The following is a 24,568-nucleotide window of genomic DNA, read 5'->3' as shown; positions in this document are numbered from 1 at the left end:
TATCACTGATAAACATAGATGCAAAAATCCTCAATAAAATTTTAGCAGACAGAATTCAGCAACACATCAAAAAGTTCATACACCATAATCAAGTTGGATTTATTCCAGGAATACAAGGATTCTTCAATATACAAATATCAATCAATGTGGTATACCATATTAACAAATTGAAAGATAAAAACCATATGATAATCTGAATCAATGCAGAAAAAGCCTTTGACAAATTTCAGCACCCATTTATGAGTAAAACTCTTCAAAATATGGGCATAGAAGGAACCTACCTCAACATAGTAAAGACCATATATGATAGGCCTATAGCAAATATTATTCTCAATGGTGAAAAATTGAAAGCATTCCCCCTAAGATCAGGAACAAGACAAGGATGTCCACTTTCACCACTATTATTAAACATAGTTCTGGAAGTTCTAGCTAGAGCAATCAGAGAATAAAAAGAAATGAAAGGAATCCAGATGAGAAAAGAAGAAGTGAAGGTCTCACTGTTTGCAGATGATATGATATTGTACATGGAAAACCTGAAAGATAGTATCAGAAAATTGCTAGAGCTAATCAGTGGATTTAGCAAAGTTGCAGGATACAAAATCAATACACAGAAATCACTTGCATTTCTATATACTAACAATGAAAAATCAGAAAGAGAAATTAAGGAATCAATCCCATTCACCATTACAACAAAAAGAATTAAAAAGCTAGGAATAAACTCACCTAAGGAGACAAAATAACTCTACACAGAAAATTATAAGACACTGATGAAAGAAATCAAAGATGACATAAACAGATGGAGAGATATTCCATGTTCCTGGGTAAGAAAAATAGGAAGAATCAATAGTGTGAAAATATCTATACTACAAAAAGCAATCTACACATTCAGTGCAATCCCTATCAAATTACCAATGGCATTTTTCACAGAACCAGAACAAAAAAATTCACAATTCATATGGAAACACAAAAGACCCTGAATAGCCAAAGCAGTCTTGAGAAAGAAGAATGGAGCTGGAGGAATCAAGCTTCCTGGCTTCAGATTATACTACAAAGCTGCAGTCAACAGAAATATAGACCAATGGAACAAGAGAGAAAGCCCAGAAATAAACCCATGCACCTATGGGTACCTTATTTTTAACAAAAGAGGCAAGAACATACAATGGGGCAAAAACAGTCTTGTCAATAAATGATGCTGGGAAAACTGGACAGTTACACGTAAAAGAATGAAATGAGAACACTTCCTAACACCATACACAAAGATTAACTCAAAATGGACCTAAATGTAAGACCAGAAACTATAAAACTCTTAGAGGAAAACAGAGACAGAACACTTGATGACATAAATCAAAGCAAGATCCTCTATGACCCACCTCTTACAGTTACAGAAATAAAAATAAATAAGTGGGACCTGATTAAACTTAAAAACTTTTGCACAGCAAAGGAAACTATAAGCAATATGAAAAGACAACCCTCATAATAGGAGAAAATAATAGCAAATTAAACAACTGACAAAGGATTAATTTCCAAAATACACAAGCAATTCATGCAACTCAATACCAGAAAAACAAACAACTGAATCAAAAAGTTAGAAAAAGACCTAAACAGACATTCCTCCAAGGAAGACATACATATGGCTAACAAACACATTCAAAAGATGCTCAACATCTCTCATTATTAGAGAAATGCAAATCAAAACTACAACAAGATACCACTTCATGCCAGTTGGAATGGCCATCATCAAAAAGTCTACAAACAGTAAAAGCTGGAGAGGGTGTGGAGAAAAGAGAATGCTCTTACACTGTCGGCGGGAATGTAAATTGATACAGCCATTATGGAGGACAGCATGGAGACTCAAAAAACTAAGAATAAAACCAGCATATGATCCAGCAATTCCACTCCTAGGCATATACCCTGAGGAAACCAAAATTGAAAAGGACACATGTATCACATTGTTCATTGCAGCACTATTTACAACAGCTAGAACAACCTAGATGTCCACCAACAGAATGGATAAAGAAGTTGTGGTGTATATACACAATGGAATATTACTCTGCCATAAAAAGGAATGCATTTGAGTCAGTTCTAATGGGGTGGATGAACCTAGAGCCTATTATACAGAGTTGAAGTCAGAAAGAGAAAGATAAATATCATATTCTTACATGGAGATGGCAATGGCACCCCACTCCAGTACTCTTGCCTGGAAAATCCCATGGACAGAGGAGCCTGGAAGGCTGCAGTCCATGGGGTTGCTGAGGATTGGACATGACTGAGCGACTTCACTTTCACTTTTCACTTTCATGCACTGGAGAAGGAAATGGCAACCCACTCCAGTGTTCTTGCCTGGAGAATCCCAGGGACGGGGGAGCCTGGTGTGCTGCCATCTGTGGGGTCGCACAGAGTCGGACACGACAGAAATGACTTAGCAGCAGCAGCAACACATATATACGGAATCTAGAAAAAATGGTACTGAAGAATTTATTTGCAGGGCAGCAATGGAGAAACAGACATAGAGAACAGACTTATGGACATTGGGAGAGGGGAAGAGAGGGGAGATGTATGAAAAGAGTAATATGGAAACTTACATTACCATACATAAAATAGATAGCCAGCGGAATTTGCTGAATGGCTCAGGAAACCCAAACAGGGGCTCTGTATCAACCTAGAGGGGTGGGATGGGAAGACAGACGGGAGGGAGTTTCAAAAGGGAGGGGGTATATATATATATATACCTTTGGCTGATTCATGTTGTGCTTTAACAAAAACAACAAAATTCTGTAAAGCAATAATCCTTGAATAAATAAGTAAATAAATACTAATGTGATGCCAGTGAGAGGCAGCTAAGCTGTTGTAGCATTCATTAATATATTGCCATAAAAAGAAGAGACAAATAACAGAAACAGAAAGCCAAGTTATAAAATTAGTCTAATAAATTACAGTAACCATGCTCTCACTTGAACTACTTCTACATCTATTTTACTGTAAATTATCTTTTCTATTAAGAATTTTAAAGTTTTGACCTTTATATTTATGTCTATAATCCACATTTCAGTTAATCTTTTGATAAAGTAGAAGGTGTGGACTGAAATTCATTTCTCCTGCATATGTATGTTCATTCATTCCAGGACTATATGTGAAAAAATTATCCTTTCTCCACTTAATTGGCTTTGCATCTTTGTCAAAAATCACTTTGTCGAAAGTCATATATGTAAGGATTTATATCTGAAATTTGCATCTGATGTTTATATCCTTTGTTCTATTTACCTTCCACCTATCTTGATGCTAACCACACTGTTTTTGTTATTTGTGGCTTTATAATAAGTTGTGAAATTAGGTAGTACTAGCCCTTCCAATTTGTTCTGCACTTTAAGACTTGTTTATGATCATTCTGGATACTTTGAATTTCCATATAAATTTTAAAATCAGTTTGTCAATTTCTACAAAAAGAAAAATTTGCTGTTTTTTTATAGGAATTGCATGACTCTATAGATCAATCTAGGGAGAACTAATACTTTAATGATGTTGAGTTTTCTGATCCATGACCAAAGTATATTGCCCCATCTATTTTTATCTTCTTTAGTTATTATCTGCAATATTTTGTTGTTTTCTTGCATATGTGTGGTCAGATTTCACTTATTTTATATATTGATGCTGTTGTAAATGGCATTTTTATTTCAGCTTCCAATTGTTTGTTGTTAGAATATAGAAAACCATTAATTTTTCTACATTGATCCTGTATTGTACACTTGTTAATTTTAGTTATGATTTTTCAGAAGTTTTTATTTTGTTTTTTTCTTTTGTAGACTCCTTCAGATTTTACACATGAACAATCATGTAATATGCAAAAAGACTTAACTCTTGCTTGCCAGTGTGGATGCCTTGTATTTCTTTTCTTGACTTATTGTACCACCAAGAGCCTCCAGTAAAATGCATTTAAGTGGTAAGAACAGACATCTTTGTCTTGTTTCTGATCTGAGGAAAATATTCAGTTTTCCTCTTTTAACTATGATGCTGGCCATAATATTTTCATAGATGCTCTTTATCAAGCTGATGAAGCTCACTTTTTCCCTACTTTATTGAGTGATTTGATCAGTAATGGATGTTGAATTTGCCAAATATTTTTCTATATCTATTGAGATAATCATATGGATTTTCTCACTTAGTTTGCTAGTAAACTGCATTGGTTGACATTTTCAAATATAGCACCAATCTTCCATTTCTAGGATAAATTCCACTTATTATCTATTATTCATTTTATAAGTTGTTAAATTGGATTAGCTAATTTTTAAATATGTTATTTGTGCTCATAAAAAGTATTTGTCAACAACTTTCTTATCCTGGTTTTATCTGCTTTAGGCATCAGGCCCTTATAAAGTAAGTTGAGAAGTATTCTCTCCTCTTGAATTTGCTATAAAATTTTGTGTAGAATTGGTATTGTAGTATTACTGCTTCCTTAAACATTTGGTAGAGTTCACAAAAGCTATCTTAGCCTGAGTTTTTTGTTTGCTTTGCTTTGTTCTTTCTGGGAAGATTTTTCATTACAAATTCAATTTTTTTAATAGATATAGGGTTACTCAGGTTACCTAGTTCCTCTTGAGTGAGGTATGTCTTTCAAGGGAATTGCCCGTTTAATCTAAATTGTGAAAGTTATTGACATAGAGTTGTTCACAATACTCCCTAACAATGTCTTAAATGTCTGTGTGCTCTGTAGTAATATAATTCTTTTATTCCTGATACTGGTAATTTATGTCTTCTCTCTTATTTTCTTCTCAGTTTGGCCAGAAGTTTGTCAGAATCATTTATCCTATCAAAGAACTAGCTTTTTCTTTCATTGATTTTCTCTATTGTTTTTCCTGTTCTCCATGCTGGTCTGTGTTTCTTCAGCTTACTTTCAGTTTAATTTGCTCTTCCTCATCTAGTTTCTTCAGACTGAAGCTGAGGTCACTAATTTGAGACTATTCTTCTCTTCTAATTGGTATTTAGTGGTATATAATCCCTTCTAAATACTGTTTTAGAGCAGGGACCAGAAAACTACACTTGCAGGCTAGAATATAGACATGCACATTCATTTGTGTGTTGTCTGGGGCTGCCTTCCTGCAACAGTGGCAGAGTTGAGAGATTGCATCAGGGACCGTAAGGCCCATATGCCTGTAATAGTAAGTATATGGCCTTTTAAGAAGTTTGCTGACTCCTGCTTGAAAGGAACGCTAAAATTTTTGTTTTCATAATTCAATTAAAAATATTTTGCAATTTCACTTTCTTCTTTGATTCTTGGAATATTTTACATAGGTTTTTCAATTTTATGCTGTTAAAAATAGCTCTTTCATATAGATCTTTTAAATATCTACTTTTAAAATAACTATTTCTTATAATTTCCAAAACAAAATATCCAAGTCAAAGTATAGGTCTTGAAAAAGTAAATAACCCATTATGCCTTTTTTTTAATCAAAGTATCATCAGTTTATAACATTATTTAAGTTTCATGTGTATAACAATTATGACATGGCTTAGTGTAGTTTCTTCATGTTTCTTGTGCTCTGAATTCATTGGACTTCCTGAATCTCTGAGATTATATCTTTCATAAAATTTGACATTTTAGACCATGTTTTCTTCAAATGTCTTTCTTTGTTCCTCTCTCCTTCAAAGATAAGAATTATAAATATATTAAGCCACTTGGAGTTTCCCTTTAGCTCATGAATGTCTTTCATTACTTTTCATTCTGTTTTATTTTGGACCTATGTCCTTAATTTCACTAGTCTTTTCTTATGAAATTCTTAATTTGCTGTTTTAATCCTAACAAGAGATTTTTATCTCATATATTACAGTTTTCATTTTTAGAAGTTTAATTTGGGCCTTTAAAAAATATATCTTTCATGTTTCTTTTTATTTTTTAATTTAAATTTATTTATTTTAATTGGAGGTTAATTAATTTACAATATTGTATTGGTTTTGCCATACATCAACATGAATCTGCCACGGGTATACACGTGTTCCCCATCCTGAATCCCCCTCCCTTCTCCCTCCCCATACCATCCCTCTGGGTCATCTCAGTGCACCATGTTTCTTTTCAACTTAATGAACATCTGGAATACAGTAAAAAAAAAAAGTTTTAATGCACTTGTCTGTTAATTATAACACCTGTGTCTATTCTGGGTTGATTCCAAATGGTTCATACTCTCCTCGTGATAGATCAAATTTTCTTTTTTCTTTGTGTGCCTGGTAATCTTTGATTGGATGTCAGACACTGTGATTTTTACCTTGTGTGTTGTTGGATATTTTTGCATTCCTATAAATATTCTTGATGTTTGTTTTTGGATGTAGTTAAGCTATTTAAAAACAATTTGATTATTTGAGGTTTTTTAGATTTATTAGGTGGAATCAGGGCCAATACCTCATGAATTAAGAGGTTTACAGTCTTCCTGGCAGAAACAGACATTATTCTTGGCCCTCAGTGTATCAAGCACTCTTCCCTCTAATCTTTTTGGGTTATTCTTCCCCCGGACACAGGTAGTTTCCCTCTGCAAGTTCTCAGAGGTTCTCTCTGTCTCCAACTCTCCCCTCTCTGGTTCTTGTCTTGTTCCCTCCAAAGTCAGTTCTACCTCCCCGACTCTAGAAACAGGGTAGGCTCCACAAGGGTTCTCTTTCCCTGAACTGCATCCTGGAAAATCTCTCAAGTCAGTGAGCTGGGGCAACCATAAGTTCATTTCATTTGTTTCCCATTTTTCAGGGATCACTGCCCTTTTTTATCTGATATCTAGTACCTTGATTACCAAGGTTTTGGTTTGTTTCTGGTTTTGTTTTTTGGATTTTGGTTTATTTTCTTTTTGGATGTCCCAAGCAAGAGGGTAAATACAGTCCCTGTTACTCCCTCTTGGTCAGAGCAGCTTTTTTTTTTTTTTCCTGATGTATAGCCACACACAAACATTCGTGCAGACTACATGCACCAAAATAAGTGGCTTCCCTTGTAGCTCAGCTGGTAAAGAATATGCCTGCAGTGCAGGAGACCCGGGTTCAATCTCTGGGTCAGGAAGATCCTCTGGAGAAAGAAACTGCAACTCACTCTGGCATTCTTGCCTAGAGAATTGCAGGGACAGAGGATCCTGCCAGGCTACAGTCCATGGGGTTGCAAAGTCAGACACGACTTAGTGACTAAACCACCACCAAGCAACAAAGTAAAATATTGAGAGGATTTATTTCTGGATGGTGGGATTATGACAATTTTTTTATTTCTGATATGTGTGTGTGATTGACATTCTCTAAAATAAATGTATTACTATAAAATAAAAATAATAAAACATTATTTTCCTGTGAAAATAGGTCTCTCTCTCATGTGTATGCAACCTATCCTGGGTGACAGATTACAAAGCAAATTACAGGGTCCACACACTTTCTGGTGTGCTCATGTGACATGGTCAGGAGGGGCCTGCTGCTCAGCTCATGCAGTAAGACTGGTGAAGTATCACAGTTGGCTTTCAGAGCAACCAGGGAGTATTAAATTTAGCCAAAGTATCTAAGTTGTACCCTGAATCTCTAGAACACAGTAGGCCCACAAAATGCCCTTCAACACCTTAGAGCCATGAACTCTCAAAGGCTTAAATATTTTTATGAAAGACAGCAAATATACACAAACATACTAACACACTTCAGAGACACACAGGCATAAATATATCACCTATAATAAGTGACACCAACTTGAAAGCATTTTTATTGATACTTCAAAGAAGAGATATTGAGAAAATTCTAATGATCAAAGAATGACAAATCAAAATTAATTGTATAATTTAACTTTAACTCTAAGACAGGTAAAATACCATTTGCACTCTCTTTAATACTTTGCTTTTATTTTTGTTTACAAGAAATTATATATTAATAAGAGCTTACCAAAAATCCAGAAAGACTTTCATTTTCTCACCCTTATTTTAAAAAACTTAAGTTCTTCATCAATGAAGAACTTATTCATCTACCTCAGTTGAAAAATGAGAGGGAGCAGATCATTTAGTTCTTAATATTGTTGGAAGAAACCTCAATTCCCATTAATATATTACAGCATACTATGACTAAATAGAAAATGTAATCATTTTCTTAAAATTTTATCAGAATGAGAATGAAGTCAATTCAGACCACTACATTAGAGGATCAGTCACCTAACCTCCCACTCTCCAGAGGACCAAGAACACTCCATAAGAAGAAGTGATATCCGTGTTGGTAAAGTATTACTAAATGTGCAAGTAAGCTGGGGTCTATATGTATTGGAAACAATGTGATTATAGTGATACATACCATCTTCCTCAACTCCTGGTTGGAAACAATAATGACATTTGGCGGGTCCCCAATGGCAGTGGCAGCTCCCCCAATGTTTGTGAAGATCACTTCTGCAATCAGGACTTGTCTTGGATCAAGGTTGAGCACCTCACACAATCTGTCATAAATGAAGGAAAGTGAAAACAGTCCCACTATCCATATTGTGAAAGGTACATGTGTGACCTAAATGTTTTCAAAGCACTTGCAGGTATAAGAAGCATGCACACACACACACACACACATCTATGAGAAAGGCAATGCTGAGGGGTAAACAATGACAACAGTGCTATAGAGCTACAGGATAAAGTTGACTCTCAGCCCTAGACTTCTCTGAAAGTTAACACACAACCCATTTGAACCATCCATGTGAAAATACATTCCTGCCTCACCCCTACAGGTCTGGAGGAAGCACTCGGTGTACAGGCTCCCTTGCAGGGCAGGAAGTGGCACAGATGAATGCATCTTTGCCACCAGACCCCTCTGAGTCAAGGTGGGGCTGGAGCACAAAGCACTGCCGCCCAGTGGCTCACACCACACCTGCCAACCTAGCTCCTTACTCACCTTACCTTTTCAAAAGCTGAGGCACTGTGCTTAATTCTAACAAGGAGTACACATTCTATAGCAGTGGCTTTCCACCTTAGCTAAACATTAGATTTGTCTGGGGATCTTAACAGTCTTGCTACCCAGCTCATCATAGAACAACCCCGGGAGATGAGCTTAAGCAGCAGCATTTACAGCTCCCCAAGTGGTCCACTGAGCACACGGTTGAGAAAGGATGCTCTAAAGAAAGTTCAGGGAAAACCTCATGGTGTCTCCTCCACCCACCCACTACATTGCCTACTTTCTTACAGAAGCTAGAATGGGTCTGGATGTTGGCAGCAAGGGGAGCCCCTGCTGCACTCAAGGACCTTTTTTGGTGGGGGTGCCCTGTGGCATGAGGGATCTTGGTTCCTCACCAGGGAGTGATTCCATACCCCCTGCAATGGAAGCTCATAGTCTTAACTACCAGACCACCAGGGAAGTGCCTCAAGGGTCCTTTCTACTATCTTCCGGCTCAGAGTATAGCCAGCAGCTCTTCTGAGTAGGATTGGCCTACAGAGCTGTATAGAAGTTGAGAAGGGAGTTCAAAAAAGAGGATCAGACTCCAATCAACAGCAGCAGCTTTCAACTAAGGAAGCACCAGGCTCTGCTTTTAATAAGAAAAGGATTAGTATGTGCTAATCAACAATGCCAGATTTGGATGTCTAACTGTAAAAATGGTGCGCTATGCTGTGCTTAGTCGCTCAGTCATGTCCGACTCTTTGCTCATGGACTGTAGCCCACCAGGCTCCTCTGTCCATGGGGATTCTCCAGGCAAGAATACTGGAATGAGTATCTCCTCCAGGGGATCTTCTTAACGCAGTGATCGAACCCAGGTCTCCTGCATTTCAGGAGGATTCTTTACCATCTAAACTACCAGGGAAGCCCAACTCTAAAGACTAATGTTACTCAATTCAGACAGAGGCAGAAGAAATGTGATTAAGTTTAGAGAGTCACAAAGAATATAATAGTATAATATAAACAGTGAATCTGAGCACACCAATCATGAAAGATGCAGTTTGTATACTAATAAAAGGAATTACTATTCCCACATAGCAATTATAGTGTGCTCACTCACCTAGAGCCAGACATCCTGGAGTGTGAGGTCAAGTGGGCCTTAGGAAGCATTACTACAAACAAAGCTAGAGAAAGTGATGGAATACCAGCTGAGCTAGTTCAAATCCTAAAAGATGATGCTGTTAAAGTGCTGCACTCAATAAGCTAGCAAATTTGGAAAACTCAGCAGTGGCCAAAGGACTAGGAAAAGTCAGTTTTCATTCCAATCCCAAAGAAAGGCAATGCCAAAGAATGCTCAAACTACCACACAATTGCACTCAACTCACACACTAGTAAAGTAATGCTCAAAATTTTCCAAGCTAGGCTTCAATAGTATATGAACCGAGAACTTCCAGATGTTCAAGCTGGATTCAGAAAAAAGCAATGGAACCAGAGATCAAATTGTCAACATCTGCTGTATCATAGAAAAAGCAAGAGAATCCCAGAAAAACATCTATTTCTGCTTTATTGACTATGCCAAAGCCTTTGACTGTGTCAGAACAAACTGTGGAAAATTCTTCTTCAAGAGATAGGAATATCAAACCACCTTACCTACCTCCTGAGAAATCTGTATGCAGGTCAAGAAGCAACAGTTAGAACTGGACATGGAACAACAGACTGCTTCCAAATTGGGACAGGAGTATGTGAAGGCTGTATTGTCACTCTGCTTATTTAATTTATATGCAGAGTATATCATGTGAAATGCGGGGTTGGATAAAGCACAAGCCAGAATCAAGATTGTCAAGAGAAATATCAATAACATCAGATATGCAGATGACACCACCCTTATGGCAGAAAGCAAAGAGGAACTAAAGAGACTCTTGATGAAAGTGCAAGAGGAGAGTGAAAACTGGCTTAGAACTCAGCATTCAAAAACCGAAGATCATGGCATTTGGTCCCATCATATCATGGCAAATAGATGGGGAAACAAGGGAAATAGTGACAGACTTTATTTTCTTGGCCTCCAAAATCACTGCAGATGGTGACTGCAGTCATGAAATTAAAAGACGCTTTCTCCTTGTAGGAAAAGCTATGACAAACCTAAGCAGCATATTAAAAAGCAGAGATGGACCATAAAGAAAGCTGGGCACCAAAGAATTGATGCTTTTGAACTGTGGTGTTGGAAAAGACTCTTGAGAGTCCCTTGGACTGCAAGGAGATCAAACCAGTCAATCCAAAAGGAGATCAGTCCTGAATATACATTGGAAGGGCTGATGCTAAAGTTGAAGCTCCAATACTTCGGCCACCTGATGCAAAGAACTAACTCACTGGAAAAGACCCTGGTGAGAGGGTAACAGACAGGAACGCTAGGGGGTCTCCAAATGATGGAAATAGGCTGCAAGGGTCATGTGTTTTTTATTTCTCTCTTAAGTGGCAGGAGGAAACAAACTACAAGTGTCAGATTTTTTTCCCCTTCTCTATACAAAATTGAAAGGAGGTTTATCTTAAAATTCTGTGTTGCCATGACAACACCTGGCTCCACCTGAACTTAACTTCTCAAACCTTGAGCTAACCAATGCGTTTTTCTTATGGAAATGCTCTTCTTAAGCTATGTTAATGAACTATGTATTTACCCTAGACTCTCTCTTCAAGTCGGTTCTGCTTAAAACTCAGAACCTATAAGGGCTCAACAAACCTGTATGTTTTACTGATACACTGTTCTCCTAATCTATGTTAATGAAACTATATATTTACTTGGAAACCTGCCTTTCTTCAAGATTCATGTCGATCGTTTTGTGGCCTGGGATGATTCACCTGGTGCCAATGTTATCTCAAAATGTATGTTGTGGTTGAGAGATCTGGTGCCACTCTGAGTTTTGAATCATCTCCTTTCTCTAATTAAGAACTCACCGATAGGTATAGACTAGCAGGCGAATACTGTTTCTACCCCCTTCTGATGTCTATGTCAAAAGCTTTCTCTATCTCTTTTACACTTTAACAAAACTTTATTAAATACACATAAGCTCTGAGAGATCAAGCCTCGTTATTGATCCCGAATTGAATTCTTTTCCAGGGACCATGAATCCCGGTGTCTAGATTCAAGGTGGGAGGAGAAGGGGACAACAGAGGATAAGATGGTTGGATGGCATCACCGACTCAATGGACATGAGTTTGAGCAAGCTCCTGGAGTTAGTGATGGACAGGAAAGCCTGGCATGCTACAGTCCATGGGATAGCAAAGAATCAGACATGACTGTGTAACTGAACTGAACTGATTCTCACATAAAATTACTAAGCCAATTCCTAGCAGAGTGAGGATGTAAACAAATCCCAACAAGGCTGAGACAACCCTCAGTCATGCAAGCTGTACAGGGATGTTGAGAGTCAGGGTGCCATCATCAGAGTGTGTAGTGACTTGCTGGAATCTGGCACATTGTGAGATGGTTTCAAACCACTGTCAGTAGCAGAGTTGCCCTGGTTGGAGGGTGGTAGGTGTGAACTGCCTCTTGCCCACTGAAGTGTCCAGGGGCAGGGTTGGTTTTAGCATATGCTTTATCCACCATTTACCCTCAGAAGAATTATAGCTCTGGATATTGGGAGGTGCTACACCTCCTGTGCAGGAAGGCTAAATCTAGTGTCTTGTCCCTCAAATCCATACTTGCACATGGACCATGACAATGCAGCCAGGCTTGCAGAAGCCCGGGCAACAGATTAACTCATAACACTGCAGGCCAATCCACGGGATGCTGCTAACTCTCTGTTCCTCTCTACCCTTCCTTCTCCTCCTCCTACTCCACGTTCTAACTTACTTCTCCTCTGAGGGTCACTACTCTCCCAAACACCAAAGGCATCACCCAGAATTAGTCCTGAGCTCTGGAAGTAGCCCCTTGTTGATGACATTGAACTTGCTGAGTCTCATGCCTCATAAGCAGGAGAATCTCTTATCTGGTAGAATCCTCAGAACACCAGCTTGTTTTAATTCCTTTGATGGAAAACCCAGATCAGTGCAGCTGAAGTGAGTTGTCCTCAGCTGAAGTGAGGACATTTAGAAAAATGTCCTTACTACCTAGCTTCCCAGAAGCCACAAGGCATACCTGTAACACCTCAGTCTCTCTAGAACCAGCCAGCACCAGCACATGTTGAGTCTAAGCAGGGGAAGACCATGATATGCTAAGAAGCATCTTTAAAATAAAGGACATAAAGTCTAGATAAAAGTGTAAGTCCATGACCTTGGAAGGGGCTGCACAATCACAGGCTGAAGCCCAAGACCCAGGAGGCCCCATGCAATCAGTCCCACAAATGAAATGGTTGGAATTAAAAGGAGCAAAATGGAATCAAACTGAATTTCTCTTTCCCAAAGTTACCTTGCAAGGCCTTGCCAGGCCAGGTCTTGCAACCCTCCAATAATCCCACAAGGATCCTGCCAGAGCAAGACAGTAGTTCCATCTCCTGCTCTCTGGCCGAGAACCCCATAAAGCCCATGGAGTAGAACTCCTGGCCCCTGATGCTCTGTCCCACAGGACATAAACATTTGTGTGTCCTGATTCCTGTAGGCATTTCTGCAACCACTGCTACTGCCATCACAGCTGTGCAGTCAGAGCCACAGTCCCAGTGGATGTGTAGGTCAGACCCCATCATGTGGGAGGAGGGCAGCTAGCACAGACTGCCATCAGCTGGCCTCATGTCCACACAAGGCCACTTTGCATACCTTATGGTCACGGGAGTGAAGAGGAGCGCTGTTGTGACATTGTCCAAGAAAGCAGAAAGGACAGCAGCAACGAGACACAGCATGAAGATCATGGTCCACACTCTTCCTCGGGACAATTGGTATGCCTGAAATGCAATAAAGAAGAAGCTAGGACCAATGGGGCCAGAAAACAGATGCAACTTTTCATTAGGGACTCTAAGAACTAAGGGTCTAAATAAACACTACATGGTGGATTAAAACTTAGACCTACAAACTCCTAAACCAGCTGAGATGCGGCAGTAATGACTGGACCTGAACTTTTAAATCCATGCGGGCCTACACTCCTTCCCTCCAATTCTCATTTCAGTACCTTGAGATGGTCTATCTCTCATAAGGTGACAATCTGTCATGTCTGTATCTTTTTACACACTCCTTTTGGTTGGACAGCCTGGGCTGTGACTTTGGGATTCACCTGACCCTAGAGTCTGCTGATCTTTGGGGATCTAGGGGTTGCTTTTAGTACCAAGGTATTGGAAGGAAGAGGCCAGATAGCTACCTGGGGAGCGCAAGATAGTGCACAAAATTGGCAAAAATCACGACATGGTTCTATCATTCAAAGTTTGGAAAGGGCTTCATAAATAACTAATTTTTTAAAAGAACTTTTCAGTTTCAAAAAAAAAATTCAAGCCCAGCCCTCGTTTGCATTAGTCTTTTCCTCCCAATTCTGATGATAGGATCAACACAAATTCTTTTTTTTTTTTTTTTAACACAAATTCTACCAGTCAGAAAATGGTGAAGGATTCCCCAGGGTCCCGGTTATAAAAATGAATGCTTATATGTTCAATGTCATAAAGTAATCATTGAAATTATTTCACTTAAAAGCAGAGTAATCAGAAACTGATGACTTAAAATATTTACTCTGAAGTGCAAAACAGTTTTAGTGCATAGCTCTCAACCCCCCAATTTGAACACTATCACACAAATAGTCAACTTGAATACTAGTCTCCTTGATCCTCTTCTTTGGTTATTTGTTGAGAATCTGAAAGTGATGCTCAAAGACACTTTATTTAGCATAGCAATTATACTCAGGTTTGCAGCAGTGATTTTGAAAAGGAGGACAGAATTTTAAAATATTTGCTTTAAAACATAGTTTTATTCACTATAAATATGTAATGGCAGAAAAAAAGTATCAATTGATACATAACTATTAAATGCCACATCATACATACCTTTACAGCACAATAATCAAAAAATCCAGTTTCTGAAAATATGGCTACTAAGATCATCTATAGGGAAAAGAGAAAAAGGAGACAGAGAATGTTTCAGAGCACCATCCTGAAACGACATCAGTGACCACTTCCACATCTGAGCTCTGGCCTCTATATGAAAGCTACCACCTCATCAAACGTCTCACTCTTTTGTTGAGTGTTGTCCACTTACTAACTCTCTGAATCAAGCCCCTTACTAGAGGATTTGCACCTTTACATTTGTCCAAGAGTATGTGCCCAAAGTACATTATCATTCCATCTGAACTTCACAATAAACATCTGCATTATAATTACTCTCTGAGTTATAGACCAGGAAACTGTCAGGCAGAGAGGAAAAGTGACTTGCTCACAGTCACAAAGCTAGAAACAGGGCAGGAAATAGGATAGAATGTGGCCTTTTGCACCTAGGTGTTCACACAAGCAACAATTAAAAGTTTTAAGACTTTTAAACTGACTTAAATTATATTTTTTTAACTGGCTTAAATTTTATAAGAGTAGTTACAATGAAATGAAGACTGCTGGGAGAAATATTAACAACCTCAAAAATGCAGATGACACCACTCTAATGGCAGAAAGTGAAGAGGAACTAAAGAGCTTCTTGATGAGAGTGAAAGAGGAGAGTGAAAACACTGGTTTAAAATACAACATCCAAAAAACTAAGATCATGGCATCCATTCCCATCACGTCATGGCAAATAGATAGGGAAAAAGTGGAAATAGTGGCAGATTTTATTTTCTTGGGCTTCAAAATCACAGAGGACAGTGACTTCAGCTACAAAATTAAAAGACATTTGCTCCTTGGAAGAAAAGCTATGATCAACCTAGACAGCATATTAAAAAGCAGAGACATTATCAACAAAAGTCCATATAGTCAAAGCTATAGTTTTTCCAGTAGTCATGTACAGATGTGAGAACTGGACCATAAAGAAGGCTGAGTGCTGAGGAATTGATGCTTTCTAACTGTAGTGCTGGAGAAGACTCTTCAGAATCCCTTGGACTGCAAGGAGATCAAATCAGTCAATCCTGATGGAAATCAACCCTGAATATTCATTGGAAGGACTGATGCTGAAGCTAAAGCTCCAATATTTTTGCCACCTGATGCAAAGAACTGACTCATTGGAAAAGACCCTGATGCTGGGGAAGATTGAGGGAATGAGGAGAATGGGGCAAAAGCAGATGAGATGGTTGGATGGCATCACCGACTCAACATGAATTTGAGCAAACTCCAGGATTTGGTGGTGGACAGGGAAGCCTGGCATGCTGCTGTCCATGGGGTTGCAAACAGTCAAACAGAGCCTTGAGCAAAAAAATTTATTTAATTCTCTGTACTTTGGTTTTCTCACCTTACTTCTGTATGTCTTATTCCCTTGTGTGGTTGTTGTGATAATTCAATAGAATTATGTAAACTAAAGTACTTTAGAAAATAATGGGCCCAAAACTGTGTTTCACAAAAACAGTGCAAAACAGTACAAATCTCTACCTTGTCTATAATGACCATCATTGTTCATCCTATCCAAATGGCCACTGTGAGGCCATTTATAGAGCGTGATGCTTCACACCAATGGAAGCTACACATGAATGTGAATGGGTAGGTCCTGTGTGGTCTTCCATTGTTGTGGTGAAACTGTTACACATGTCTGCTGCCAGAACCACCCAAAAGAGACTGGAACTCAGGGACTGGGTGAGTGGTCCCATGGGTGGATGACTGGCAAGAAACAGGGTAAAAAAGATGGGGGTCTGGTTATACAGACTGTCTCTGGACCACACACACCCCGAAGTTCTATATAGAACCTTGTTGAACTGATTCCAACTGAGAAAAAATTAAACCATTCATTGTTAAAATCCAATATAACTGTATTGAGGCTAATCAAATTAAAGTGAAGCCCTAATCCAATATGACTGTTGACCTTATAAGAAGAGAGGAGTACACAGACATGCCCAGAGGGACAATCATGTGAGGACTTGAGCGGATGATCATCTATAAGCCTCAGAAGAAAGCAACACTGCAGACATCTTGATCTCGGACGTTAGCCTCCAGAACTATGAGGAAATACATTTCTGTTGTTTAACTCACCCAGTCTATGGTACTTTATTATGGCAATCCCAGAAAATTAATACACCAACCATTTAAGCTTTTTTTATAACAAAAACTTTTGAGATATCCGGTATGCCTTCTTTTTCCTTTCATATATCCAAACCCTATATACTTTTCAGAACCCAATACAAACATTAGTTTCTCTATAAAGCCTGGATTCAGAGCACTGACCTGAATCCCACACTGTATCCACAAAGGAGACAGTTACTTTGGATCAAATTGAAGCCTAGAGCAGCACAGCCCTCCTTCAGATCACTCAGCCGCTGTGGGGTCTGTTCAAGAACACATGAGCCATTCCCACTGCTGTCCAGACCCTTGTCAAATTCCCCTTATTCAAATTAAATCTGTTTATGACTCATGTTCCACACTAACTCACTAGTGTGTCTTAAAATTCCCTTCCTACAGATTGATTTGGTGACGCTCTTCATAGCATGCAGTAGAGTGGTCACTTGAAAATATGGTAAATTAACAAACTATTACTTAGGGACAATTTCTTCCTTTCTTCCTTTATCCATATAATTAAAGGTACATTTTCAATCACTGAAAAATTTATATGGTTCATTTATTTAAGATATATCATTTTATATTTTAAGGACAGTAACTCAAAAAACTGCCAAATTTTCTCAATGGCAAGATTATTTCTCTGTTAGAGGCTTTAGGCTAAAATTTTCCAGCTAACCAACCAGAGCACCAATTACTCCATTCCTCATCAGGAGAAATTAGCTAGGCCTGCAAACACTTCTCAATCAAGCCCTAACAGTCAAGCAGCACGGTGTCCTTAAGAATTAGCAGTGACAGCAGTAAAAGAGAAAGTCCCAGGTTACAGCAAACTTGGGGCCCAGGCCCACTGGGAGGACTGTCATTACCATGCCAAACAGCAGGGCCAGAGTCTCGAAATCAATCCACTCCACCACATGGGTCAGGCTGGGTCTCTGCAATCAAACCACAAATTAGCCAATTAGTCCTGGGCATCATTCCTCCTGGTGATAAGCTGTAAACATGTGCACTTTACAGAAAACCCACTCATGGCCAGAGTTAAAAATCACAAAAATCACACCGTCCACTTGCCTTTGAAATCCTATTATATCATTACTGAAAAACAGTCGTGATCCAAAGCATCGTAACATCAAAACTATGCACTTGTCAATGAGAAAGGCAGACTTCTTAAGCCTGTCCTTGTCCCTAAGGGAAGGTAGGATCATGGGGAACTGGGAGCCCAGACTGGGAAGCGAGGACACTTGGAGAGTCTGGTTGTTGAAAAAGGACTTCACAGTGGTCCAGAGATTTCCCTGCAGCACAAAGCATGTGCCACATCAATTATTTCCAAAATTAAATAACTACTACTACACTACTCCTTAACAATTAATCAAAATAACAGAGGTTTATGTGTAAGTTTTAGGATTCTGGGACATTTTACCCTGAGAGTTAGTGTTTGTTTACACCAATTCTAGCCATAAAAAAGAAAATAAATAACAAAGTCTCACATTATTTTTACTCTTTGGTTGACTGACTGGCCTTTAGAAACATTTTTCAGAACAATCTCTGAAATTCTACAGTTTTTTTTCAATCCCAAGTTCCATGTGTGGCCACCTTGGTCAGTTCAGCACTGCTCCTCAAGCAACCCCAGGCCTCCAACTCCAGAGTATTTGGCCTCTCTTGCTTCTCTACATTCATTCTAGTGTTCCTGCAGGATGGAACATGCTCAGATCCTGAGGGGACAGTATCACCTCACAGACATGCACTTCCGGGGACCTCCTGATGTCTGTCCCCAACCTCACTGTCTCCCACCTCTCTGCTCCAGCCAGGATGGCCTCCCCTGGTCTCCAAGGGCTGACAGCACATGTGCCTGGCTCTAACATTGCTCAGGCGCATGGCCTGGATGAATACTTGACCATCATGAACTTTTCCTCAGCTAGGATGGGGTGTGTGTGATAAAGTCAAACGTTAATTGCTCATCAATGCTATAAAGTTCATTAGTTCATGCCTTTAACAGGAAATGTGAAATAGTATATTAAAAACTAACCATCTAACACCTAATTATTGGACGGTCTCTGAAGCTGACATTCTATCAAATGCTAAGCCTTTGACTCACAATATTACAACTTACGTCACCAATCACAGCCAGTGCTGCTAATGCTGAAAGGGACCCCAACATGGCTGCTAGTGTTCTGTGAACAATCTGGAAAGAAGCATAGAACATTACTTCACTCTAATCCACAGGATTTTAAAACACACAGAAGACTTATTGGTATAAGTATATGTGAAGATTGGCCATTCTATACCATACCTATTGAAAGTGAAAGCGAAAGTTGTGTCCAACTCTTTGCGATCCCATGGACTGCACAATCCACAGAATTCTCCAGGCCAGAATAGTGGAGTGGTAGCCATGCCCTTATCCAGGGGATTTTCCCAACCCAGAGATCAAACTCAGGTCTCCCACATTATAGGTGGATTCCTTACAAGCTGAACCACCAGGGAATTTAGGACAATAGATAAATCATAGTTTTCAAACTCTGGATGCCCACAACTATCACCAGTCTGCTTTCTAAAGAAAGGTGATATAAGGTGGTTATCTATATGCATTAAAAATTTTTTTAATTGTTTTGGGTTTATTTTCTGTTGGCAGGTCTTATTCCTTTTCTTGTGTTTCCTGCCTAGAGAAGTTCCTTTAGGATTTGTTGTAAAGCTGGTTTGATGATGTTGAATTCTCTTAACTTTTGCTTGTCTGGAAAGCTTTTGATTTCTCCATCAAGTCTGAAGAAGAGTCTTGCTGGGTAGAGTATTCTTGGTTGTAGGCTCTTCCTTTTCATAATTTTAAATATATCTGGCTTGTAGAATTTGTGTTGCTGCTGCTGCTAAGTCACTTCAGTCATGTCTGACTCTGTGCGACACCATAGATGGCAGCCCACCAGGCTCCGCCATCCCTGGGATTCTCCAGGCAAGAACATTGGAGTGGGTTGCCATTTCCTTCTCCAATGCGTGAAAGTGAAAAGTCAAAGTGAAGTTGCTCAGTCATGTCCGACCCTTCGTGACCCCATGGACTGCAGCCTACCAGGCTCCTCCGTCCATGGGATTTTCCAGGCAAGAGTATGGGACTGGGTTGCCATTGATCAGCTAATACCTTGATGGGAGTTCCCTTGTATGTTACTTGTCGTTTTTCTCTTGTTGCTTTTAATATTTTATTTCTGTCTTTAATTTTTGTCATTTTGATTACTATGTGTCTCGGTGTGTTCCTCCTTGGGTTTATCCTGCCTGGGACTCTCTGTGATTCCTGAACTTGGTTGACTATTTCCTATCTCATGTTTGGGAATTTTTCAGGTCTTACTTCTTCAAATATTTTCTAGGGCCTTTCTCTCTCTCTCTTCTCCTTCTGGGACCCCTATAATGCAAATGTTGGAGCGTTTAATGTTGTCTCAGAGGTCTCTTAGGCTGTCTTCATTTCTTTTCATTATTTTTTCTATATTCTGTCTGTGCCAATGATTTCTACCATTCTGTCCTCCAGGTCCTTTATCCATCCTGCCTCAGTTATTCTGCTATTGATTGCTTCTGAGTTAAGTTCAGTCACTCAGTCGTGTCTGACTCTTTGTGACCCCATGAATTGCAGCACACCAGGCCTCCCTGTCCATCACCAAGTCCCGGAGTTTACTCAAACTCATGTCCATCGAGTCAGTGATGCCATCCAGCCATCTCATTCTCTTTGTACCCTTCTACTCCTGCCCCTAATCACTCCCAGCGTCAGAGTCTTTTCCAATGAGTCAACTCTTTGCATGAGGTGGCCAAAGTACTGGAGTTTCAGCTTTAGCATCAGTCCTTCCAATAAACAGCCAGGACTGATCTCTTTTAGGATGGACTAGTTGGACCTCCTTGCAGTCCAAGGGACTCTCAAGAGTCTTCTCCAACACCACAGTTCAAAAGCATCAATTCTTCAGCGCTCAGCTTTCTTCACAGTCCGACTCTCACATCCATACATGACTACAGGAAAAATCATAGCCTTGACTAGACGGACCTTAGTTGGCAAAGTAATGTCTCTGCTTTTCAATATGCTATCTAGGTTGGCCATAACTTTCCTTCCAAAGGGTAAGCGTCTTAATTGCATGGCTGCAATCACCATCTGCAGTGATTTTGGAGCCCCCTAAAATAAAGTCTGAAACTGTTCCCACTGTTTCCCCATCTATTTCCCATGAAGTGATGGGACCAGATGCCATGATCTTTGTTTTCTGAATGTTGAGCTTTAAGCCAACTTTTTTACTCTCCTCTTTCATTTTCATCAAGTCTTTTTAGTTCCTCTTTACTTTCTGCCATAAGGGTGGTGTCATCTGCATATCTGAGGTTATTGGTATTTCTCCCGGCAATCTTGATTCCAGTTTCTGCTTCCTCCAGCCCAGTGTTTCTCATGATGTAATCTGCATAGAAGTTAAATAAGCAGGGTGACAATATACAGCCTTGATGTACTCCTTTTCCTATTTGGAACAGTCTGTTGTTCCATGTCCAGTTCTAAATGTTGCTTCTGAACCTGCATACAGATTTCTCAGGAGGCAGGTCAGGTGGTCTGGTATTCCCATCTCTTTCAGGATTTTCCACAGTTTATTGTGATCCACATAGTCAAAGGCTTTGGCATAGCCAATAAAGCAGAAATAGATGTTTTTCTGGAACTCTCTTGCATTTTCCATGATCCAGCGGATGTTGGCAATTTGATCTCTGGTTCCTCTGCCTTTTCTAAAACCAGCTTAAACATCAGGAAGTTCATGGTTCACATATTGCTGAAGCCTGGCTTGGAGAATTTTGAGCATTACTTTACTAGCATGTGAGATTGTGAGGTAGTTTGAGCATTCTTTGCCATTTCCTTTCTTTGGGATTGGAATGAAAACTGACCTTTTCCAGTCTTCTGGCTGCTGCTGAGTTCTCCAAATTTGCTGGCATATTGAGTGCAGCACTTTCACAGCATCATCTTCCAGGATTTGAAATAGCTCAACTGGAATTCCATCACCTCTATTAGCTTTGTTTGTAGTGATGTTTTCTAAGGCCCACTTGACTTCACATTCCAGGATGTCTGGCTCTAGGTAAGTGATCACACCATCGTGATTATCCAGGTCATGAAGATATTTTTTGTACAGTTCTTCCATGTATTCTTGCCACCTCTTCTTAATATCTTCTGCTTCTCTTAGGTCCATACCATTTCTGTCCTTTATTGAGCCCATCTTTCCATGGAATGTTCCCTTGGTATCCCTAATTTTCTTGAAGAGATCTCTAGTCTTTCCTATTCTGTTGTTTTCCTCTATTTCTTTGCATTGATCACTGAGGAAGGCTTTCTTATCTCTCCTTGCTATTCTTTGGAACTCTGCATTCAAATGGGAGTATCTTTCCTTTTTTCCTTTGCTTTTTGCTTCTATTCTTTTCATAGCTATTTGTAAGGCCTCCTCAGACAGCCATTTTGCTTTTTTGCATTTCTTTTCCATGGGGATGGTCTTGATCCCTGCTTCTAGTGTATTATTTATTTACGTTTGTTTGTTCTTTAGTTCTGCTAGGTGTTTGGTAAACATTTCTTGCATCTTCTCAGTCTTTGCCTCTATTTTTTTCTTCAGGGTCCTGAATCATCTTCACTATCAATATTCTGAATTCTTTTTCTGGAAGGTTGCCAATCTGTACTTCATTTAGTTGTTTATCTGGGGTTTTATCTTGTCCCTTCATCTGGGACATAACCTTCTGCTTTTTCATGTTAATTACCTTTCTGTAATGTGGTTTTAGTTTTAGTCACTGTAAGACTGTAGTTCTTGCTTCTTTTGTCTGCCCCATGATGGAGGAGGCTAAGAGGCTTGTGTAAACTTCCTGATGGAAGGGACTGGTGGTGGGAAAAACTGGGTCTTGCTCTGGTGGGCAAGGCCTTGCTCAGTAAAGCTTTAATCCAGTTATCTGCTGATGTGTGGGGTTGCCCTCCCTCCCTGGTAGTTTTTTGACCTGAGAAGACCCAGCCCTCAAGTCTATGGACTCTATGGTCCAGTTAATGGTGACCTCCAAGAGGGTCACCATTAGACCTCAGGGGGACCTTCCCAGACTGCTGCTGCCAATACTCCCATCACTGTGGTGACCCTCTTCTGACCCACGCCTCCACAGGAGGCCCTCCAAATCTAGCAGGTCATTTTGGTTTGGTCACCTGTGGAGTCACTGCTCCTTTCCTCTGAGTCTTGATGAGCACAAGGTTTTGTTTGTGCCCTCCAAGACCGGAATCTCTGGTTCCCCCAGTCCTGTGGAAGTCTTGTAATCAAATCCCACTGGACTTCAAGGTAAATTCCTTGGGAATTCCCAGTCCCTTTGTCAGATCATCAAGCTGGAAAGCCTGGCGTGGGGTTCAGAACCTTCACAACAGTGGCAAAAGCTCTTTGATATTACTGTTCTCCAGTTTGTGGGTCACGCACCCAGCAGGTATGGGATTTGATTTTACTGTGACTGTGTCCCTCTTACTGTCTTGCTGCAGTTTCTTCTTTGTTTTTGGATGTGAGGCATCAATTTTTTTTCCTTTGGAAGGTTCCAGTGCCCTTCTGTGGATGGTTATTCAACAGCTGGTTGTGATGTGGTGCTCTTGCAGAAGGAGATGAGTGCCCACCCTTCTACTCTGCCATTCTGAACTGGAAGCTCAGCAATCACTTCTTTAAATTAACTTTCTTCCCCCTTCTCTCACTTGTCTCCTTCTAGAATCCAGTTATCCTACATGAACATCTGACAGACAATGAAGGTTTTCTTTGCTCTTTTTCATTTTCTTCTTTGGTCTCCTCTGATTGGGTTATTCAAAGTTCCTTTCCTCTTGATCACTTGTCATTTTATCTTCCATTTGGTCTGCTCTGCTGTTGATGTTCTATTGCATTTTCCATCTTCCTCACTGAGTTCTTTAGCTCCAGAATTTCTGTTTGTTTCTGTTTCATGATTTCTATTCATTTGTTAATTTCCTCATTTTGTTCGTGTGTTGTTTTCCTGATTTCACTGAATTGTCTTTTTGTCTTTCCTTGTAGCTCATTGAGTATCCTCAGTATAACTATTTTTAATTTATTTATTTATTTTAATTGAAGGCTAATTACTTTACAATTTTAAAAGTTACACTCCATTTACAGTTATTACAAAATTTTTGCAATAGTCCTCATATTGTATAATACATTCTTATAGCTTATCTTAACACCCAATAGTTTGTACCTCCCACTCTCCCACCCTTATATTTTGCCTCCACCCCCTCCCTGCAGGTAACCAGTACTTTGTTATCTGCATCAGTATAGCTACTTTTCATGCTTTATCAGCTAGATAGCAATATTCTGTGCCTTTGAGTTAACTTATTGAATGACTGTTGTTATCTTTGGTGATGATATATTTCCTTGATTTTTCATATTACTTGTAGCTTTACATTGATGCTTTCTCATTTGAAGTAGCAGTCAGTTAGTTCAGTTGCTCAGTCATGTCCAACTCTTTGCGACCCCATGGAATGCAGCACGTCAGGATTCCCTGTCTGTCACCAATTCCTGGAGCTTGCTCAAACTCATGTCCATCAAGTCAGTGATGCCATCTAACCATCTCATCCTTTGTTGTCCCCTTCTTCTCCTGCCTTCAATCTTTCCCAGCATCAAGGTCTTTTCCAATGAGTCAGTTCTTTGCATCAGATGGCC

General features: G+C 39.6%; 1 protein-coding gene across 1 annotated transcript in view; it reads right to left on the bottom strand.

The window, feature by feature from the left end:
* Window positions 1-24,568, bottom strand: part of OCA2 (OCA2 melanosomal transmembrane protein) — a 358,392-nt gene that overhangs the window by 232,738 nt on the left and 101,086 nt on the right. The window contains exons 10-14 of the mRNA XM_005675804.2: window positions 19,030-19,101; window positions 17,789-17,854; window positions 14,790-14,846; window positions 13,582-13,706; window positions 8,278-8,416 (exon numbers count right to left, since the gene is read on the bottom strand). Coding sequence (XP_005675861.2) covers window positions 8,278-8,416; window positions 13,582-13,706; window positions 14,790-14,846; window positions 17,789-17,854; window positions 19,030-19,101 — 459 coding nt within the window. The remainder of the gene's footprint in view (window positions 1-8,277; window positions 8,417-13,581; window positions 13,707-14,789; window positions 14,847-17,788; window positions 17,855-19,029; window positions 19,102-24,568) is intronic.

This window comes from Capra hircus, chromosome 2 (assembly GCF_001704415.2).
Source record: "Capra hircus breed San Clemente chromosome 2, ASM170441v1, whole genome shotgun sequence".
Taxonomy (NCBI): Eukaryota; Metazoa; Chordata; class Mammalia; order Artiodactyla; family Bovidae; genus Capra; species Capra hircus.
The sequence above is the reverse complement of the archived record's forward strand: the minus strand, read 5'-3'. Positions and strand labels throughout refer to the sequence as shown.